At 36.6% G+C, this 18,644-nt stretch overlaps 1 protein-coding gene across 2 annotated transcripts in view; it reads right to left on the bottom strand.

Annotated features, from left to right (window-relative positions):
• nmo (serine/threonine-protein kinase nemo) overlaps positions 1 to 18,644 on the bottom strand; it is a 222,993-nt gene that overhangs the window by 15,151 nt on the left and 189,198 nt on the right. Inside the window, exons 5-9 of one of the 2 annotated variants that reach the window (XR_014441917.1) lie at positions 13,181 to 13,266; positions 11,581 to 11,790; positions 10,356 to 10,544; positions 8,188 to 8,389; positions 5,398 to 5,650 (exon numbers count right to left, since the gene is read on the bottom strand). Coding sequence is in view for 1 of the 2 variants with exons in the window: in XM_083125632.1 (XP_082981758.1) it covers positions 5,557 to 5,650; positions 8,188 to 8,389; positions 10,356 to 10,544; positions 11,581 to 11,790; positions 13,181 to 13,266 (781 nt within the window). In the remaining variant the exon portion in view is untranslated. The remainder of the gene's footprint in view (positions 1 to 5,397; positions 5,651 to 8,187; positions 8,390 to 10,355; positions 10,545 to 11,580; positions 11,791 to 13,180; positions 13,267 to 18,644) is intronic. The other variant, XM_083125632.1, reaches the window with a different exon arrangement.

Raw genomic sequence — 18,644 nt, 5'->3', positions numbered from 1 at the left:
CCCGACTCTTCCAGAAACAGTAAATTTCCCCGACTCTTCCAGAAACAGTAAATTTCCCCGACTCGTCCAGAAACAGTAAATTTCCCCGACTCGTCCAGAAACAGTAAATTTCCCCGACTCGTCCAGAAACAGTAAATTTCCCCGACTCGTCCAGAAACAGTAAATTTCCCCGACTCGTCCAGAAACAGTAAATTTCCCCGATTCGTCCAGAAACAGTAAATTTCCCCGACTCGTCCAGAAACTGTAAATTTCCCCGACTCTTCCAGAAACTGTAAATTTCCCCGACTTTTCCAGAAACTGTAAATTTCCCTGACTTTTCCAGAAACAGTAAATTTCTCTGACTCTTCCAGAAACAGTAAATTTCCCTGACTCTTCCAGAAACAGTAAATTTCCCTGACTCTTCCAGAAACAGTAAATTTCCCTGACTCTTCCAGAAACAGTAAATTTCCCTGACTCTTCCAGAAACAGTAAATTTCCCCGACTCTTCCAGAAACAGTAAATTTCCCTGACTCTTCCAGAAACAGTAAATTTCCCTGACTCTTCCAGAAACAGTAAATTTCCCTGACTCTTCCAGAAACAGTAAATTTCCCTGACTTCCAGAAACAGTAAATTTCCATGACTCTTCCAGAAACAGTAAATTTCCATGACTCTTTCAGAAACAGTAAATTTCCCTGACTCTTTCAGAAACAGTAAATTTCCCTGACTCTTTCAGAAACAGTAAATTTCCCTGACTCTTCCAGAAACAGTAAATTTCCCTGACTCTTCCAGAAACAGTAAATTTCCCCGACTCTTCCAGAAACAGTAAATTTCCCCGACTCTTCCAGAAACAGTAAATTTCCCCGACTCTTCCAGAAACAGTAAATTTCCCCGACTCTTCCAGAAACAGTAAATTTCCCCGACTCGTCCAGAAACAGTAAATTTCCCCGACTCGTCCAGAAACCGTAAATTTCCCCGATTCGTCCAGAAACAGTAAATTTCCCCGACTCGTCCAGAAACAGTAAATTTCCCCGACTCGTCCAGAAACTGTAAATTTCCCCGACTCTTCCAGAAACTGTAAATTTCCCCGACTCTTCCAGAAACTGTAAATTTCCCCGACTTTTCCAGAAACTGTAAATTTCCCCGACTCGTCCAGAAACTGTAAATTTCCCCGACTCTTCCAGAAACTGTAAATTTCCCCGACTCTTCCAGAAACTGTAAATTTCCCCGACTTTTCCAGAAACTGTAAATTTCCCTGACTTTTCCAGAAACAGTAAATTTCTCTGACTCTTCCAGAAACAGTAAATTTCCCTGACTCTTCCAGAAACAGTAAATTTCCCTGACTCTTCCAGAAACAGTAAATTTCCCTGACTCTTCCAGAAACAGTAAATTTCCCCGACTCTTCCAGAAACAGTAAATTTCCCTGACTCTTCCAGAAACAGTAAATTTCCCTGACTCTTCCAGAAACAGTAAATTTCCCTGACTCTTCCAGAAACAGTAAATTTCCCTGACTTCCAGAAACAGTAAATTTCCATGACTCTTCCAGAAACAGTAAATTTCCATGACTCTTTCAGAAACAGTAAATTTCCCTGACTCTTTCAGAAACAGTAAATTTCCCTGACTCTTCCAGAAACAGTAAATTTCCCTGACTCTTCCAGAAACAGTAAATTTCCCTGACTCTTCCAGAAACAGTAAATTTCCCTGACTCTTCCAGAAACAGTAAATTTCCCTGACTCTTCCAGAAACAGTAAATTTCCCTGACTCTTCCAGAAACAGTAAATTTCCCTGACTCTTCCAGAAACAGTAAATTTTATCAGCACCTTTTTGAAAACATTTTCAGTATCTTTTTTCCCCCCCACCATAAATTTTCACCTTAAAATCCTTTCCCTAGTGATGACTAAGACTATGGCTTTAGTCTCGGTACATGGCAGTAGTATGTCAATGATACTCTGTTACTTTATATCCTGTTTTGTTGCAGTGCATTCATTAACACTGACCGAGACTCTGTCCTATACATATCTTTCACTTCAGTATGTGTTTCTTTAATTTTGTGCACCAGGGTAAGTTACCACATTACTATGATATGTGTAGTCTCACCATTCGTCCAAATTTTGTTACAAAAAAACAGCATACACGTATTTTACTATGATATTCAAAATAACAATAACAAAATGATGAGGCAGTGAAAGCAAGCAACAGGAGACTTATAATATGAACAATGCATCGTGTCATACCTAAGGGTATGCTTTGTTACGGCATTGTTAATAACTAGTGAGAGTAACGTTAAATTGCTAAAATATTCCAGTAGCTTTTAACTTTACCCATATTCAAGTGTAAAGTCGAACCCTTGATTACACATTTTCAGGGAGCTGAGACTAAGAAGCTTACAACGGAGGAAAAATCCAAGATTTTTTTAAACAGATTGCCTTATTGGGACATAGACATCAGATTTATAACGTGGAAAAATGTAAAATTTGGGTTCCACTTTATTAGTGAAAAACTTTACACAAAGTTACAAAGAATACGTGTACTATAAATAAAGCCTCATTATTATCATATATTTGGCAAAAGTTTAGCATGCCAGCACATAATAATACACTTATCACTTTCCCTCCTTGCATTAAGTTCTAAAACTTGAATAATAATAATAAATTATGATACAACAGCTAGAACATATATTCTCAGCGTAAGGGATACTTTCTCTGGTTGAAAACAAATTTAGGAGCGAAGGACAAATTCATTTTCTTGCAGACACCAATTAATAACCAAATGAAAGTTTACTGATAACCTATGTTCTATTGATGCGTTATAAAATTCCCAAAGTTCCATGAAGAACCTGATTGGTTCATTTACCTCCTCAATTAATATGCATAGCCAGGTGATTGTTATATGCTTTGCCTCAGAGAGGGGAAAAAACTGTATTCTGCATTTAATTATACATGACCAGATTATAGGAATTACATCTTTATATTCATACTGAGTCATGTATCTGCACATACAATAGTATATCCAATATTATATCCTAAAGAAAATATTACAATTAAATTTTAATTGGCATATTTAAAAATATGTTAATACTGTACACAACTTCACAAAGGAAAGGAATATTTTATTCTTATTGTTCATGCACTCCAGCAGAGCTGTTTTAAATTAAATGAAGGAGAAGCTCCCCACAATAACCCCCCCATAAACAAGCAAGAGAAAAAGTAGCCCATTCCATTTGAGAACCATTGACCTAACAATAACATTCATTAGAGATGTGAACCTTTCATTTTATTACATACCACTATTTTCTTAAGGTTAATTACTGTTTTTAGTGGAATTTAATAGCAGTCTTATGCAGTATTATCTTATGAAGATCTTCCATTACTTGACGTCTCAATTTGTTTACGTGCATTTCTGAGAATTTGTGGTTGACGGCCAACCTTTATGTGGGACTCTTAAAAAATGTAATAATCTCGAAGGTTCATGCAGATGGACATTGAAATGAAAGTAACAATTTGTAAGTTACATGTTAATTAATTTTTAAGTTGGTTGATTTGTTGTTTTAAGTCCACTTTATGCACAGTAAGGCTAATTGGGACTGGACTTACAGTTTAAAGTGGGATCCGAACCACTTGTGCCTCCACTGGGTATCAAACCCGGGACCCCTTGATTACAAGGTGACGACACTGCCACTGCGCCATCGGGGAGGCCCCTTAATTTTTAAGTGTTTAATGTAATTAACGTTGATAAAGGTCAATATTGTGTACAAGAGTATTGTTTCCTCTGAATAGAGGAAGGAAAATGTTGAAATGTGTTATTTTGTGAAAGTAACATAAATTGTTTTCTTGTATGCATAGGAGTTCATGTAACTTAAGTTCTTGTAGTTCCTTGCCTTACCAAAAAATGCTGGGAAGTCTGATTGAGGAACTTTAGCAAACTTAGGACAATTTACACAAAAGTCATTAGGTGCTTGTCAATGCAATAGATATACAGAATAATTATGAACACAGTTCTATTATGAAACAGAAATTGCTGTGTTTTGTATTTATACTGAATGTTAATCTACTCCATACAATTTATCAATGTTCCATGAGTTTTTTTTTTTTTTAGTAATAAATGTTGCCACCCTTCTAGTGATTTTTTGCTTGACAAAAAATGACACACAACAAGTTATCTTCTTCTACGCACCACTAAACAAATTTCTTTTGATACAATTCTTGGATATTGTTAAAGAAAAACACACATAAGACATGAATTTAATACATTAATACATCCCTGCTAATACTTACTACACCAGCTTAACCTATCGCATGGCTACACCACAAACATCTACAACTACACACTACACTACAAATTGAACAATATGTACAGTCCATGTTTTCCATTCAGGTCTTGCTAAATTTATTGATTCCAAAGCATCATGTATTCTTATGTACAGGCTGATTAGAAAAAAAGTAACTCTTTCTTTGCTTCTTCAACACTCACTAAGTTGTCTGTTTATGTATGGATAAAAAAACATGGTTCTAACAACTTAATGTGAGCTTATTCTTGCATTTCGCTTTCATATGGATTGTACATTATGGGAAACATACGGCACTTTCAAAAGAAATGTTATAACTCTGTATTTGTTATCAGCATATTTGTGTTATTTCAATTATATTAATGAATTATTTACATTAAAGTATATATATTACGTTTTAGTCTATATAATACTTTTATTATTAAAGTTTCCATTTTACATTTTAAATAATATTCTTTATTCAAGTTGATACCATCTTTTTTTTATTATTTTAGCTAAATAATTATAGTGTATTGTATTTTTAGTAAATGAATTAAATGAACCAACATTCTTTGTTGTGTGTTTTGAACCTTTTTGTGAAATAACACTACAATATACTGACAAGTTATTATGGATCTCAATAAACATGTATGTCACTCAGAAGTTACACATTTCCTTTATAAATTATGCAAAAAACACATATCATACTATCAGGATTACTCCAAAAAAATTCAAAAATGGGAAAAATCATTATACTGTATATCCATAGCTATCTATATATGTACATATATTACAAGCATCATGAAAAAAAGTCCCATGCCTAGTGAGAATATCTAAATATCTGAAATATTACATAAAAAACTTTGTTTAAATTTTAAATTATAAAAAAAATTATTATATTAACCAATTAGTTTGGCAAACAAAGGAAAAACAGAAATATTAAGTTTACTTTGAAATAAAACTGTGCCCTCTTTACATTTCAATCATGATGCACTCAATTAATTGTTGAACATTAATAATAAAAAAGTTAAACATGTTTTTAAGACACTGTCATGTTGGCACGTGTAACTGAGATAGAGAGAGAGAGAGAGAGAGAGAAAATAATTGAGAACAAAGAAGCATATAAAATATAAAGGAAGTCATGGACTGTACTGTACCATTAGCTTGAGGAACTCTTCTGCCTACGGCTGTCGTCAAATTATGTATTTATTGGTTTCAACAGAGAATTTCTCGCGAAGTTTTGATGAAGAAGAAGAGTCGAAAGTGTATAAAGTTCTTCGTCACTACAGTGCCCTCGTCCCCTGCTGCAGCCTTACCTGGCAAAGCTTTTGAAGGCTGCAGATTGAGGGTTTATGCACAGAGGCACTCGACTCGAGTTCAGCTGCTCTGCTATGAACTTATGCATTTCCTCTGAAAACAAAGACAGAAAATAATTAGTATCTTTCTCCGAATAATACTAATAATAATTTAATAATGATATGAGTGCGAAGAAATACGGCTGAGCCGATACCACTTAGAACCGATACCGATGCTGATACTCTCACTGATTCCGACCCATACAGATTCTTGAAAATTGTAATAATTAAAAGTGGTTTAAAATATAGATTAATGTTAGTGTATAAGTATTACATTCTAATTATATTCATAAATTTACTTTAAAATATTTTAGAATTACATTAGAATATTAAATTACATGTTACGTTATAACAACGTTCAGTTTCTTCGCACGAAACTGGTTCAAATGAAAAGAAACTTCGCATTTTTCGTAATTTCCAGGATAATGAACTGTATTAGTTGTGACATCACAGCAGACGATGGAAATAAAATGGAAACTTGTCTTTCATCTATTCAAATCCATTGAATTTTCCATCAGAAGGTGTAGCTTTATTTATTGTGACAGCAGTTATGAAACAAAATTGTCACGTGTATCGTACATCAATGTTAAGATGAGATTTCTGAGAATACATCTATATACTGTATAACACATACCTTACAGAGAATAAGATAGAGAATAACCGGAGTAAGAATATCATGCAAAATCTAGACATTCCAGTTCCGAGCACAGCCGAATCAAGCCTGAAGCTCGCCCGATCTCAAGTCAGTCATGCTGCCACTATGGATGATGGGGAAACCAGCAGTCTCAAGTGACTGAAGCAGCAGCACCCATTGGCGGCGATTACAGATCAGATGTCGTTAGGAGCTCTCGCTTTATTCGATTTCCTACTCCAGTTATTCTTTACATTCTCATCTGTAAGGTATGTGTTATATACAGACGTATTCTCCGAAATCTCATATTTACATTGATGTAGGATACACATCACAATTTTGCTTCATAACTGCTGTCACAATTCTTAAAGCTAACTCTTCTGATGGAAAATTCAATGGCTTGGGATAGGAAAAAAACACATGGTAAATTTTAGACTCATGATGTCACACTAATATGGTCCATTAGACTCTGTGAGGCATTCCTGCAGTGTCTGTGAAAGACCAAAATGCCGGAAAAGTATCGGCAGGTATTGGTAAGTAAATTCCAAACCGATACTTTCCAGTACCACTGATATCGGCTGATACCAATACATCAGCATCAGTATCAGCTCAGCTCTACTAAGAAGCAAATAATAATAATAATAATATGAATCTTTTGTTTCTTAACGGATAAACTTCTTTCATTTGCTGAACATTTCAACATCAAGAAGAACTTCTTGTTTATTTTGTAACCATCCTTGCAACAGTCGGTCCCATAGGGTTCGAAAGTGAGGATATTGGGAGAGTTGAGCATGGGAATGCGAACAAGAAGAAAGCCAAATATCAATTAACTGGAGTCAACACAACAATAACTAAACACACTTTAGACCAAAGCATTTCCTTTAACATTTTTGCTAGCATAAATGCTTCCAAAAATCTTATAGCATTTTTTATAGCATAGGGTACTTTACACAGAAGAATTTCATGTAACATATGGTTAGCATTTGTGATTGCGATGCGAAGCATGCAGAGCATGTTATAATATATACAGCATGAAAGACACACGAGTTACTTCGTTTTTATATAATAACTGATAAATTTAAAGAGCAAGAGATTTAATTTAAAAGAGGAAGTTGTGTACAAACTGAAACTTTGCACATTTTTTTTGTAACGTTAAATCTCACCTACATATTGAGATATTTCTCTCCATGAGCCAGTGACCAATGCTTACAACTGAAAGAACTAAAATATTCTTCCATTCGTGTATTGTACGTGCTATAAAGTACGTATACAAGTAGCGCCATTGCTTTGTACTCAAACAATTTTTATAGGAAATGTTATTCCTATCAGTTGAATAGTTATCATCTTTTAAAGTGATACGTTGCTTACATCTCACGTGGCTGCCATTACATCTCGTGATGCAAATAAAATTAATCGGAATTAATTAAAATTATGAACATTTCAAACCACAGTATAATCTCATGGGTATCTACACTGCATAAACTTTACTACTACTAATATCTTGTTCAATACACCTTACCCATTAAAAGAAACACCAAAGGAAATAATAAGGAATGAATCACCTTTCTTCAATTAACGTTGCCAAAATTGCAGATACATGAAAAAGCACAGTTGACCACAATACATGCACATATCAGCGTACAAATAATAACCTCGAAGCAACAGGTTACTCAATAACCACTTTCTGGAGTTCCATTATTTGGTCACCTACTAGAATTGACATCATAACATATGAAGAGTATTTTGTTTGAATCCTTGCATTTTAAATATCCAAATGCTCAATTATGCATAAGCATAAGAATATTCATAATAACAGTTCAATACATTAATTAATTTATATTTAGGCCCCTAACGTCTGGAATGATTTGAGTCTACAGCCAGATGCATTGTTTAAAACTAACTACAAAATTTGAATACAGAGTGGGAATTTATAGTTCAACCATCACCAAAATTTTCCTGACCTTTCACTTGCTGTACAGAGGTCAACTTCCTCTCCCACAGGTCATCAAACGCATGGATGGCTACAGGTTCAAAGTCTGCCGTGTACTGCCTCATCCCTCCCGACGTCGTGTAGCAGCACTTGCACATGCAAGAGTGATACCGAAGCCTGCCCTCGTCGAGGTAAGGGTGTGCCAAGGCATCGACTACAGTTATCCTCTTATCCTGCAACAGAGAAATCATTATTTAGCACAGATGGAATCTAGAAATTGGCCAAGAATGATTAATGGTAATAGAGTAAATCAAAAAGTAAGTTACACCTCCTCCCCTGTATAAAACAAACAAAACACATTAGAAAGAAAATAATTATTGTACAAAAATGTATGAACTTTTCGATATAGTCACCAAAGTATTCCAAGCACTTCTTGAATTGTGTGACCCATTTTTTTATTTCTTGTGTTTAAAAATTCCATCCAATTTTAACTGAGTTGCCTTTTGTGCTCATCGGTTAACAATCGTGGCAACCAGTGAGAGCACAATTTACGATACACCCAACTGGTGATGAATCAGCATAGACACACTATCGTAGGATATGTTCAGTTCACTTGCAATCTCTTTTAATTGTCACGTGGCGGTTGGCAAGGATGATTGCATTCGCATGCTCCGTTTTGTCGATAGGTGTTCACAGTTGCAGACTGCCCAACACACCGTTCGTCTTTCACGTTTGTTCTTTCGTCTTTGAACATCTGGCACCATTTCCTGATCATGGGGTGTGACATTGCATTCTCACCATACACCTCGACAATTTGACGATGGATTTCACTCTGATTATGCCTTCGTGTCCACAAAAAGTCGGACAACAGAGCACACCTTAATTTTGGATGCCACCTCAATACGATGCGCCATACTCATACGGTGACTACTCTCATATTAAAACAGCTGCAGCATGGCTGTTTTGGGTATGGGGATAATACATTCCAGACAGTGTTGCCACCAAATGTGATTATTTTATCTCTTTTAGTACAGGAACACGGCTCGGGTGTAACTTACTTTTTGATTTGCCAACGTAATTCTGTATATCAGTTTGCAGATGAATTTGGAATCTCTACTATGAGCTTGTGACTATAAACAGTTTGCAGGCAGACACGTAAATAGGGAGAAGTTTCAGGGTTACAATATCTAATGTAAATAGTGAAAAGTGGTAATTAATTTTACTTCCTTAGCAGAATTAAACATCTTGTATACTAATTATTTCTCTTGTAGTCTACGGTTGGCAAGGATGATTGCATTCGCATGCTCCGTTTTGTCGATAGGTGTTCACAGTTGCAGGCATAAAAACACAGTTTTTCATTGTGACGTTTCATCAGACATTTATTTTTAGTTTGATTAAAGATACAGTTATAATAATGGATGAAGGGAGCGTGTGTTCTCCTGAAATGTCATGACGAAAAACTAACTGTGTTTTTATGCTGCCTCTAATTTTAATTTTATGTGGTAAATATTTAATAATAATAACCCATGGTCTAACAGCCTGTGAGGGACAGGGCCTACCTACCAACTGCCGACCTCACTATCCCTGCCGAAGTGGTTACAGGGTGGCATGTGGTCAGTACGACGAACCCCCAGTCCTTGTTGTACATTTCTGGAAAATATTTACGCTACCAAAATTCAATATTTTTCACAAACTGCAAACCAACATCTTTGGAAATTATTTGTATGTAATCTACTTCTCAAGATACAATTTCATTTATTTATTTTTTTTAAAGAAAGGAGCATTCAACTCTAAAACAGATAATGGGAGTCAAAAGTGATTGCAATCACATAAAAAACATTCATCTGTTATGATGATTGATCTGATAACACAAAAGGGACATTTTGCCAAACTTCCACACTTGTTCATGTTTGGGGAATAAAATATGTGATCGATAATAATTAGACGTAAGCAAGTTACTAATTTTTATTCGCCTCAGTTCCCAAGCGGATGGTGGGCCACCGAAATTAATAGAACCTTTACAAGGAAGTTTCGCGAATAAAAATTAGTAACTCGCTTACATCTAATTATTCCAGACTTTTGTTGAAAATTATAAGTAGATGCTCATGAAATGGCACATGTGCAGCAGAACATGAAGAAATGAATATTTGAGAAATGAATCATTACCTAGGCATCAGTATTTGCACAACAGTTACTTACTGGATCAAAGACTAGCATCTGGCACAAGAGGTGGACGGCTTCATGGGTTGCCTGTGTTGAAAGAGTGTAGAGGGCAGTGAGGGAAGGGGGTTTGGGAGGTCGCCGGAGCATATGTGCCCTCGCACCATCACAGGCATATTTCATGTCATCCAATGAAGGAGTCCCTAGGAGATCAGTTATCAGTTCCAGCTGAAAAGATTTTAAAAAAATGATCAGATATTATGCTGAACAATGTACCAGAAATATACACCTATCAAACATTTAAGTGTTCCTGGGAGTTACGATTCACAGTGAGTAATTAAAAACATCTGACCCGTAAAGAAGATATTCTTGCTGGACCTTGGTTTATCTCTTGTGGAAGGAGGAGGGGGGCATTTGCCCTTCCAGAGACATTAAACTTAACAATAAGATTGCCGTACCTAAAAATGTATGTGAAAAAAAAAAAAAACAACTAAGGTCTGTAGCACACTGTATCATTGCTCTGCAAACCAAGCTAGATTTTGGCTTTGCAGGATTTCTTTACTGTCGCTGTTTTACCTGCGTTGACTTGTATCTGTCAGTGCTACCACAATAGGTTCCGTCATCTTTGAAATACTGACATCGATGATAACTAGTTTCTCCCAGCTTGGAGCTACATTACTTTATAATATGGAACACAGCAGATATATCCAGGGTGTCCACATGAAAACTCCCCGATTTCAAATTATAATATCACAGTAAATTATTATAATTCTTGAGCTTTCAAACATCAATTTCAGAGAGATCCACATGAAAATAACAACCAAAACATGGCCAAATTCACATTATAAAATCTGGACATTTATTTATCTGTTATGTCGATATCTGAATATCCTTTAAAATTTAATCTTTTGATAATTTTATACATATCAGAATTTCCATCTGGTACATAAGAACACTGGTGAAAGCAAACCTTCCAAACTGTCATTATACCTATATATATATATAGCACATACGGGCAGTGTTGTGGTCCTAAAATTTTCATGCCGGCTCTCGTGGTGGAGTGGTTAGCACATTGCGCTACGATGCCAGGGGTCCCGGGTTCGAATCCCCTGGGCATGAATGCTTGTGAATGTCCATTCATCAATTTCATCACATCTTCACAAATTAGCCAAAAGTGGGACAAAAAGAAGTAAAATAAAGCAATTCAATCAAACTGATTTAAATAAATTAATCTTGGACAAAACGATGCAGACCGACTCCTCACCTGCTGAACAGGATTTTGTGCCTGAAACAAGATCCGCCTGCCCAGGAGCTCTCCGAATATGCAGCCCACGCTCCACACATCCACGGCTGCCGTGTAGTGCCTCGCTCCCATGAGGATTTCTGGAGCCCTGTAATACTGCGTCACCACCTCCTGAGTCATGTGCTTCGACTCGTCTGGCTCTTCTACACGCGCTAGGCCAAAATCACAGATCTGGAAGTAAAGACGCAATTATAAAAAACATAGTCATTATGGATAATATGTGCAAACAACAACAGATTGCACCAGCCAACTGTGGAATCTTCGCATAATAAATTAGCAACTGGTAGATTGTTTTAAGTAATATATTCTGTCAGCATTGGCCTCCGTGACGGAACCGTCAGCATACCATGCTACGATGCCCGAGGTCCTGTGTTCGAATCCCTGAATGGGTATGGGATGTCTTCGTGTGTCCCTTCATAAATTTCATCATATCATCACTCATCCTCATCTTCTTGATTAGCCAAAAGTGACAGAAATGCAAAGTAAAATAATAATAATAATAAAAACAATCAATAGTCTGTCAGCTTTAGTTAAGAAATCACAGGCCAGAATCACAATGACAAGTAAAGTAGAGCCGACCTCCACAGCAGAGTGATTAGCACAGCATGTTAAGATGCCAAAAGTACAGGAGCACAGTACACACTGAATGAGACTCCTGGTCTGTCAACTTTTTATGAAAAACACGGGTTCAGTTGGCTGGTTTCCTTACACTTGACTTATGTCCGTTCTGAAGATTAAAGACACAACTTCCAATCGCCCTTCTAAGGGCCAGGGACCATGATTTACCAATCACTCATTTGGGTTTCAGAACACACATTACACATAAAGGATACTCATTTTTATTTTTTTACTTTCCTATATCTGCTTCAAATAAAATGATTTATTTTTAAAGCTATGAAAAACTCTTCAGCAATTTACTGAAACCAACCACCTGTGCACTCTTAGTATAGAATCGATGTCATGCCTTTTCAATGAATAACTAGTTAGTGAACTAATGGCTGGATTCAGTGGCGTATATTGAGCCCAAGATCTGGGCTATCTCACTAAGGCACGTGGTCCGAGCCTATGAAAAGAAATCAGGTTGCCAACCCATAGGAAATCAGGTTGCCAACCCATAAGATATCAGGTTGCCAACCCATAAGATATCAGGTTGCCAACTCATAGGAAATCAGGTTGCCAACCCATAATATATCAGGTTGCCAACTCATAGGAAATCAGGTTGACAACTCATCGGAAATCAGGTTGCCAACTCATCGGAAATCAGGTTGCCAACTCATAAGATATCAGGTTGCCAACTCATCGGAAATCAGGTTGCCAACTCATAGGAAATCAGGTTGCCAACTCATAGGAAATCAGGTTGCCAACTCATAGGAAATCAGGTTGCCAACTCCAGAATCAGCATCATCATCTCACTGATATGAATAATAATAATATTTACAATTTCCGATTGATTTTTCTCCTGAATTTTATTCTCTAGACTTCAGGCTTTGTAGATAGCCTAGGTAGCCTACAATATACGCTCCTGGCTTGATTAATGTTAGAAGTTATTAAATGAACTTACCTTTAGAACACAATTACTGTTGACAAGCAAGTTGCCGGGTTTAATGTCACGGTGGAGAATTCTAGCTGAGTGGAGATATTTAAGACCTGGAAAAGTAATATCAAATGCATTAATAAGATATTTGAAGAGTACAATTATTTGCAAAGCACAGAAATGAAATCCTCATAAATTTGTTATTAATTTTGATATCAAGTTTTATAGAGGGGACTTTTGTAAACTCTGTACATTATGGAACAAAGTTCTCTTAATGACTATGCCACAAAAACAACCACCCAATGGCCCCCTTTATCCCCCCCTCTGAGTCTGCAGGACCCTAATCGCCAACATTGAGCTTAAGCCTACGAAATCTTGTCTTCTTCCCTAAACAGGATTCTCTGCAACTGATATTGGTTCTGGCGGTAATAGATTGGCTCAGGGTCAGGTAGACAGCCAGGTGGAGGGCTAAGGAGGCTGAAGCCCTCCCCGAAATCCTACAAATATATTATTTAAATAGTGTATAGTGGTATTTAATTTTACTTGCTTTGCAGGATTAAACATTAGATCCAAAAAAGGATAGTTATAATAGAGGAACCATGTTATATTCTACTATTCAATCCAAAGAAGAAATGGATCCACAACTCTCAAAATGTATAGTTTTCTTTGTAAGAGGTCACACAATATAAACATTACGAGTAAAATTTGCCCCTAACTTCTAAAGCTTTTTTTTAACAGAATGTGTAAAAGTTAATAAAAGATACAATAACTATGAATTTCAGTACATTAACTGTATAGAATGTAAGAAAAATAATAATGAACAAGAGTTTTGTTGGATATTCACTCATATGGCGGATCGAGTAGCACAGACAGTCCATTATAATATGAGTAATAATAATAATAAAATAATAATAATAATCAATTTGGATTAAAATTGGTATATTTTAATGACTTATAATAGTTATTATTGTAAAATAACAGTTATAGCCCATGCTGATTAGGGATGATGATTATAAATAAATAGCACTATCGATTTCATGGCACAGACTGAACCTGAAATATGATTATAAATCCAAAATAAACAGTGTCATTTGAACACTAGAAAATAGGTACAATATAATTTAGAAGATTTTGCAAATTGGGATTTGACTGCAACATTTTGTTGTTTTTTAACTGTATTGAACATAAATACACAGGATGCTGCCATAGAACATCAACAACTTTCATAATGTGTAGGCAACATCAAGAACAATATTTAAACACTTTGTTCGAGGCTCGTTTCATGCCTAAATAATAATAATAATAATAATAATAATAATACTGTATGTATGCAACCTCATGGAACAGTGTTGTCGTTGCCACTGACATTTATTTTTTTCTGTCAGATAAGATTCTACAAGCAACAGTATGCCATGGAAACAATACCATACCAGCAGAAACGATGTACGTGCACATATATTGTTTGTCGTGTTTCATGCGTGTACGTTAATGAAAAAACTCGTAAGTGTTTGCGACATATTCGCAGAGCGCCTTACCTAGTCTAACCGTATCGTACTGCAAATTGTGTTGCTTTCCGAATATTATATATATATATCTGTGCTACGCACGTGGTTGCATACATATAACATTCAAAATGACAATCTCAGACGGTCTGTGGCACAGAAATGAGCAAAGAGTCATTGAGTAAACTTGCGCGAATTGATGCACTCCACACAAAGTGTGCGAGCTTATCGCAGATGTGAAAAGGACTGTGACAAATCTTCTTCCAGAATTTGTATTTGAAGCCATTAAACTCAATGTGCAAATAAATTCTGACGAAACGAAGTCTTGGAAGATATTCGTCAAAACCGAGGAAAGTGGTACGATGCAGACCTGAGCCGAGTGCTTTAAAAACGATTTAGTTCGTTTCGAAAGAGATCCTTCTCCACCTAAAGAACAATATTAACTTTGACGTCATTCGCACGTTGTATTATGGATAGTTAACACGTCAAACGGGGAAGTTCTGTTCGTGTGCGCTTGACTTTGAGCACGAACGACGTTATTTCTTATTTCTTCTGGTTAACTTGTTTCACTTGCCTACAAAACGTCTGTACAAGTCAACTTGGTGAGCATACTTTATGTCTGAGGAAGTCAAGAAGATGCATAAGAACAGCTAGTCTAAATCTAGTTTTCATTGTTGTATCTAACATCAATCCGCCCTTGATTCGAAATGAAATTATGCTCTAAAAATACATTAAGCTTGTTTTCTTCATTCATAAGTGGCAGAGAATATTATTGGTAACAAAATTAAGCAAGCATAGAAAGTTGTCAAGTTTTCCAATAATTCTTATGTACGGCAAATGAACTTAAAAACATAAACAGAACAATGCAAGATGCGATTAAGTGATGATAATAATAATTTACAGTTTAAATCGCAACGCTTAAGCAGAGTGGTTATCACAGCGCTCTACGACGACAACGGGTTCGAGCCCTGGCATGTGCATGGGTGTTCTGTGAGTATGTCCCCTTCAACAGTTTCAGCATATCATCACTCATCCTCATCTTCGCAATTAGCCAAAACTGGAAAGAAACGCGATGTACGATTAAAACATACTTTATTTGAACAGGAGTGTACAACGAAACCAAATTAGAGCCATAACTCCTAGACACACGATGAGTTCCACTTTGACGTCATTAAAATTCTGTTTCTTGTACCCCGATTGGTTTCGTGAGGGACTATACGGTCCCGACGTTTAGTATTTCTGTGCAGTCACGTCAAACCATAATGTCCAAGAGCAGAAAGAAAAGTATCACATTACAGCGGCCTGAAATAGGCGACGAGCCCTTGAAGTGAAGAAAAGAACAATAATAAAAAAAAAAATGGGAAGAGAGTTGCCCGTCCCTCGTCACGACGACAATGCGAGGGGCTAAAATAAAGCCCTGCCCGTGAGATTTCAGCCTTCCCTTCCCCCTTTTGACGACCTTGCGTTACGGGAACTCCTCGGGACGAAGTGGGACCCCGCTTCCTCGCTCACCTGCGTTGTGTGCAGCCCCTTAAAAATAAACCCTTGCGGTCTTCACGTTCCGAATGCTGCTTCTGCATTTGGACAATTGGCAGAGAGTGACATTTTGGCAACACACACAAACACAATTGGAGTGTACGGTGTAAACAATATACGTGTATTTTTTTACTTTACGTCGCTTTCCATCCATTTAGACTAATCGCGAGGATGAGGATGAAATATGATTAGATGAAATTTACAAACTCGAGACTCGAACCTTGATCCTGCCCCCATATAAAAAAAAAAAACAAGTGAAAGATCCACATTCACAAGCATAGGTTATGGGGGCATTCTAGCGTTACGTGTGTGATATTCAGTGGCGTGCCCACGATTTTCGAAAGGGAAGAGTTATGTATACTTTTCTTGGTAGCCAGCACCCATTTTGTCATGTTTTCCAACCTCTGACGTTCTTTATTATTATTATTATTATTTTTTAAAGGAATACTGGACGAAAAGGGGGTTATAACCCCCATCACCACCACCCTTGGGTACGCCAATGGTGATATTTTACACACAACATTTTAGACACGAGATTGGATTAAAATATTCATAATGAACTGATTTCATAGAATTATGAAGTACTTTGTGGTGTCTGCTAACAAATAAATAAATAAAAACTTTAGTCTGATACCGTAGCCTACATGAATGAAAGTATTAACGAAAATGTGACGTGATTGACGCTTTAAAAATGTAACAAATTTTGACTGCATTTGCCTGTGAGGCATATAGGCTACACATGCTAATAATGTTTGTTGGTGAAATATCCAAGTTAATGCATTCACAAACATTTTAATCTTAATGCAATTAAAAAGACTAATAATTTTCAGATTAATTCATTTTGTTATTTACATGGAGTAGGGCCACTTTTCGTGGAATGCCTGTACATAATATACCATCAATTCTCCGCATTTTAATATTTTTATGAAACTCCTGACTTTTACTGGCGGTTGAGCCTCGCTAGCCCGCAACGAATCAACGTAGTGTGTGCAACGAGGAAGCGGTTTTGGCATTTCAGTTTCGTTTCAAGAGGCCATTTCTTACACACCACCTTCGAATATCAAGCAACCTAATGAAGTTATTTTTACTTCGCCTGGCTTTAGAATTAAATTCTGGAATCGATATGTGCAGGGGTTTAAAGGGGAGCAAATTATTTCTGGAATGCAAGCCTCATGATTGGGGAATTCTTTCTCTGTAACGGTTTCGATAACAGTGGTCGAACTGTCGAATTAAAGTTAATGAATTTACCAATTTCACATTTTCATCAGTGAGGTAAAAGTGAAAAACATTTTGCTTCTGGCAACCAACGCGTCTCTTTGTCGCTGGTTAGGGTGTGACCAGTAGAGCTTAAAACTAACAGGATCCCCCATTCTCACGGGGTCAGGATTTTTCCTTAATCTATCTATCTATCTTCTTCTATCTATATATATATAAAAATGTATCTTCTTCTATCTATATATATATATAAACATGAAAGTGTGTGTGTGTGTGTGTGTGTGTGTGTGTGTGTGTGTGTGTGTGTGTGTGTGTGTGTGTGTGTGTGTGTGTGTGTGTGTGTGTGTGTGTGTGTGTGTGTGTGTGTGTGTGTGTTTGTTCCAGCATAACTCTCGAACGCCTGGAGCGATTTCAACCAAACTTGGTAGGCGTATCACTTGCAATCTGGAAAGAAATACGGTGGGGGTAAGACACCACTGGCACCCCTATGGGTGGGGTGGGAAGGGGTAACATGTAAAAATAATCGAGAACCACCGATATTAAATTCCGCACAAACAGACATCCGTGACTCTATGCAATCCGCACAACGATATTGTTTCTCGGGTTGTCTAACATTCAGGCTGTGGTGCGAAGGGAATCCATAGTTTTCGTGACAGTCCCAATGCTGTTCAACTCCAAGTTTATCACCTACCGGCGTGGGTGGTGAGAGGGGGGGTGAAAAATAAAATGCCACAAATGACCTAGATTAGTGTCGAATCCATAATTTCCGGAGTCGCTAAGCTAATTGGTGACATTCACGATCACATATAAAATTAGTTACATTTTACACTATAGTTAGAATTCATTATTTTCCTGTCTAATACAAGATTTGGATAAATAAATATCCGGGCAACGCCGGGTAATCAGCTAGTACAATATAAAATTCAACATGTATATATGTTCAAAAAAAAAATGTTTACACTTTGACACCATGGTGCAATATGTGCGTGACGCGGAATCACAATTTAGTAATTAATTTACTTTAACTTGTTGCGAGTCACTTTTGCTACTAGGTGCATCATATTTAATGGGACATTCCTTCACTGCGTGTCTGGCATTTTACACCTACAATAGACATGCATTTGGATTAAAATATCCATAATGAGCTGATGTTATAGAATTATGAAGTACTTATGGTGTCTGCTAACATTTTTTAAAAAAAATTGAGTATGATGACGCATGGAAAACGTTAACAAAAA

The sequence above is a fragment of the Lepisma saccharinum genome, chromosome 7 (assembly GCF_977018435.1).
Source record: "Lepisma saccharinum chromosome 7, izLepSacc3.1, whole genome shotgun sequence".
In the NCBI taxonomy this organism is placed as follows: Eukaryota; Metazoa; Arthropoda; class Insecta; order Zygentoma; family Lepismatidae; genus Lepisma; species Lepisma saccharinum.
Note: the sequence above shows the minus strand (reverse complement) of the source record. Positions and strands in the feature narration are given on the sequence as shown.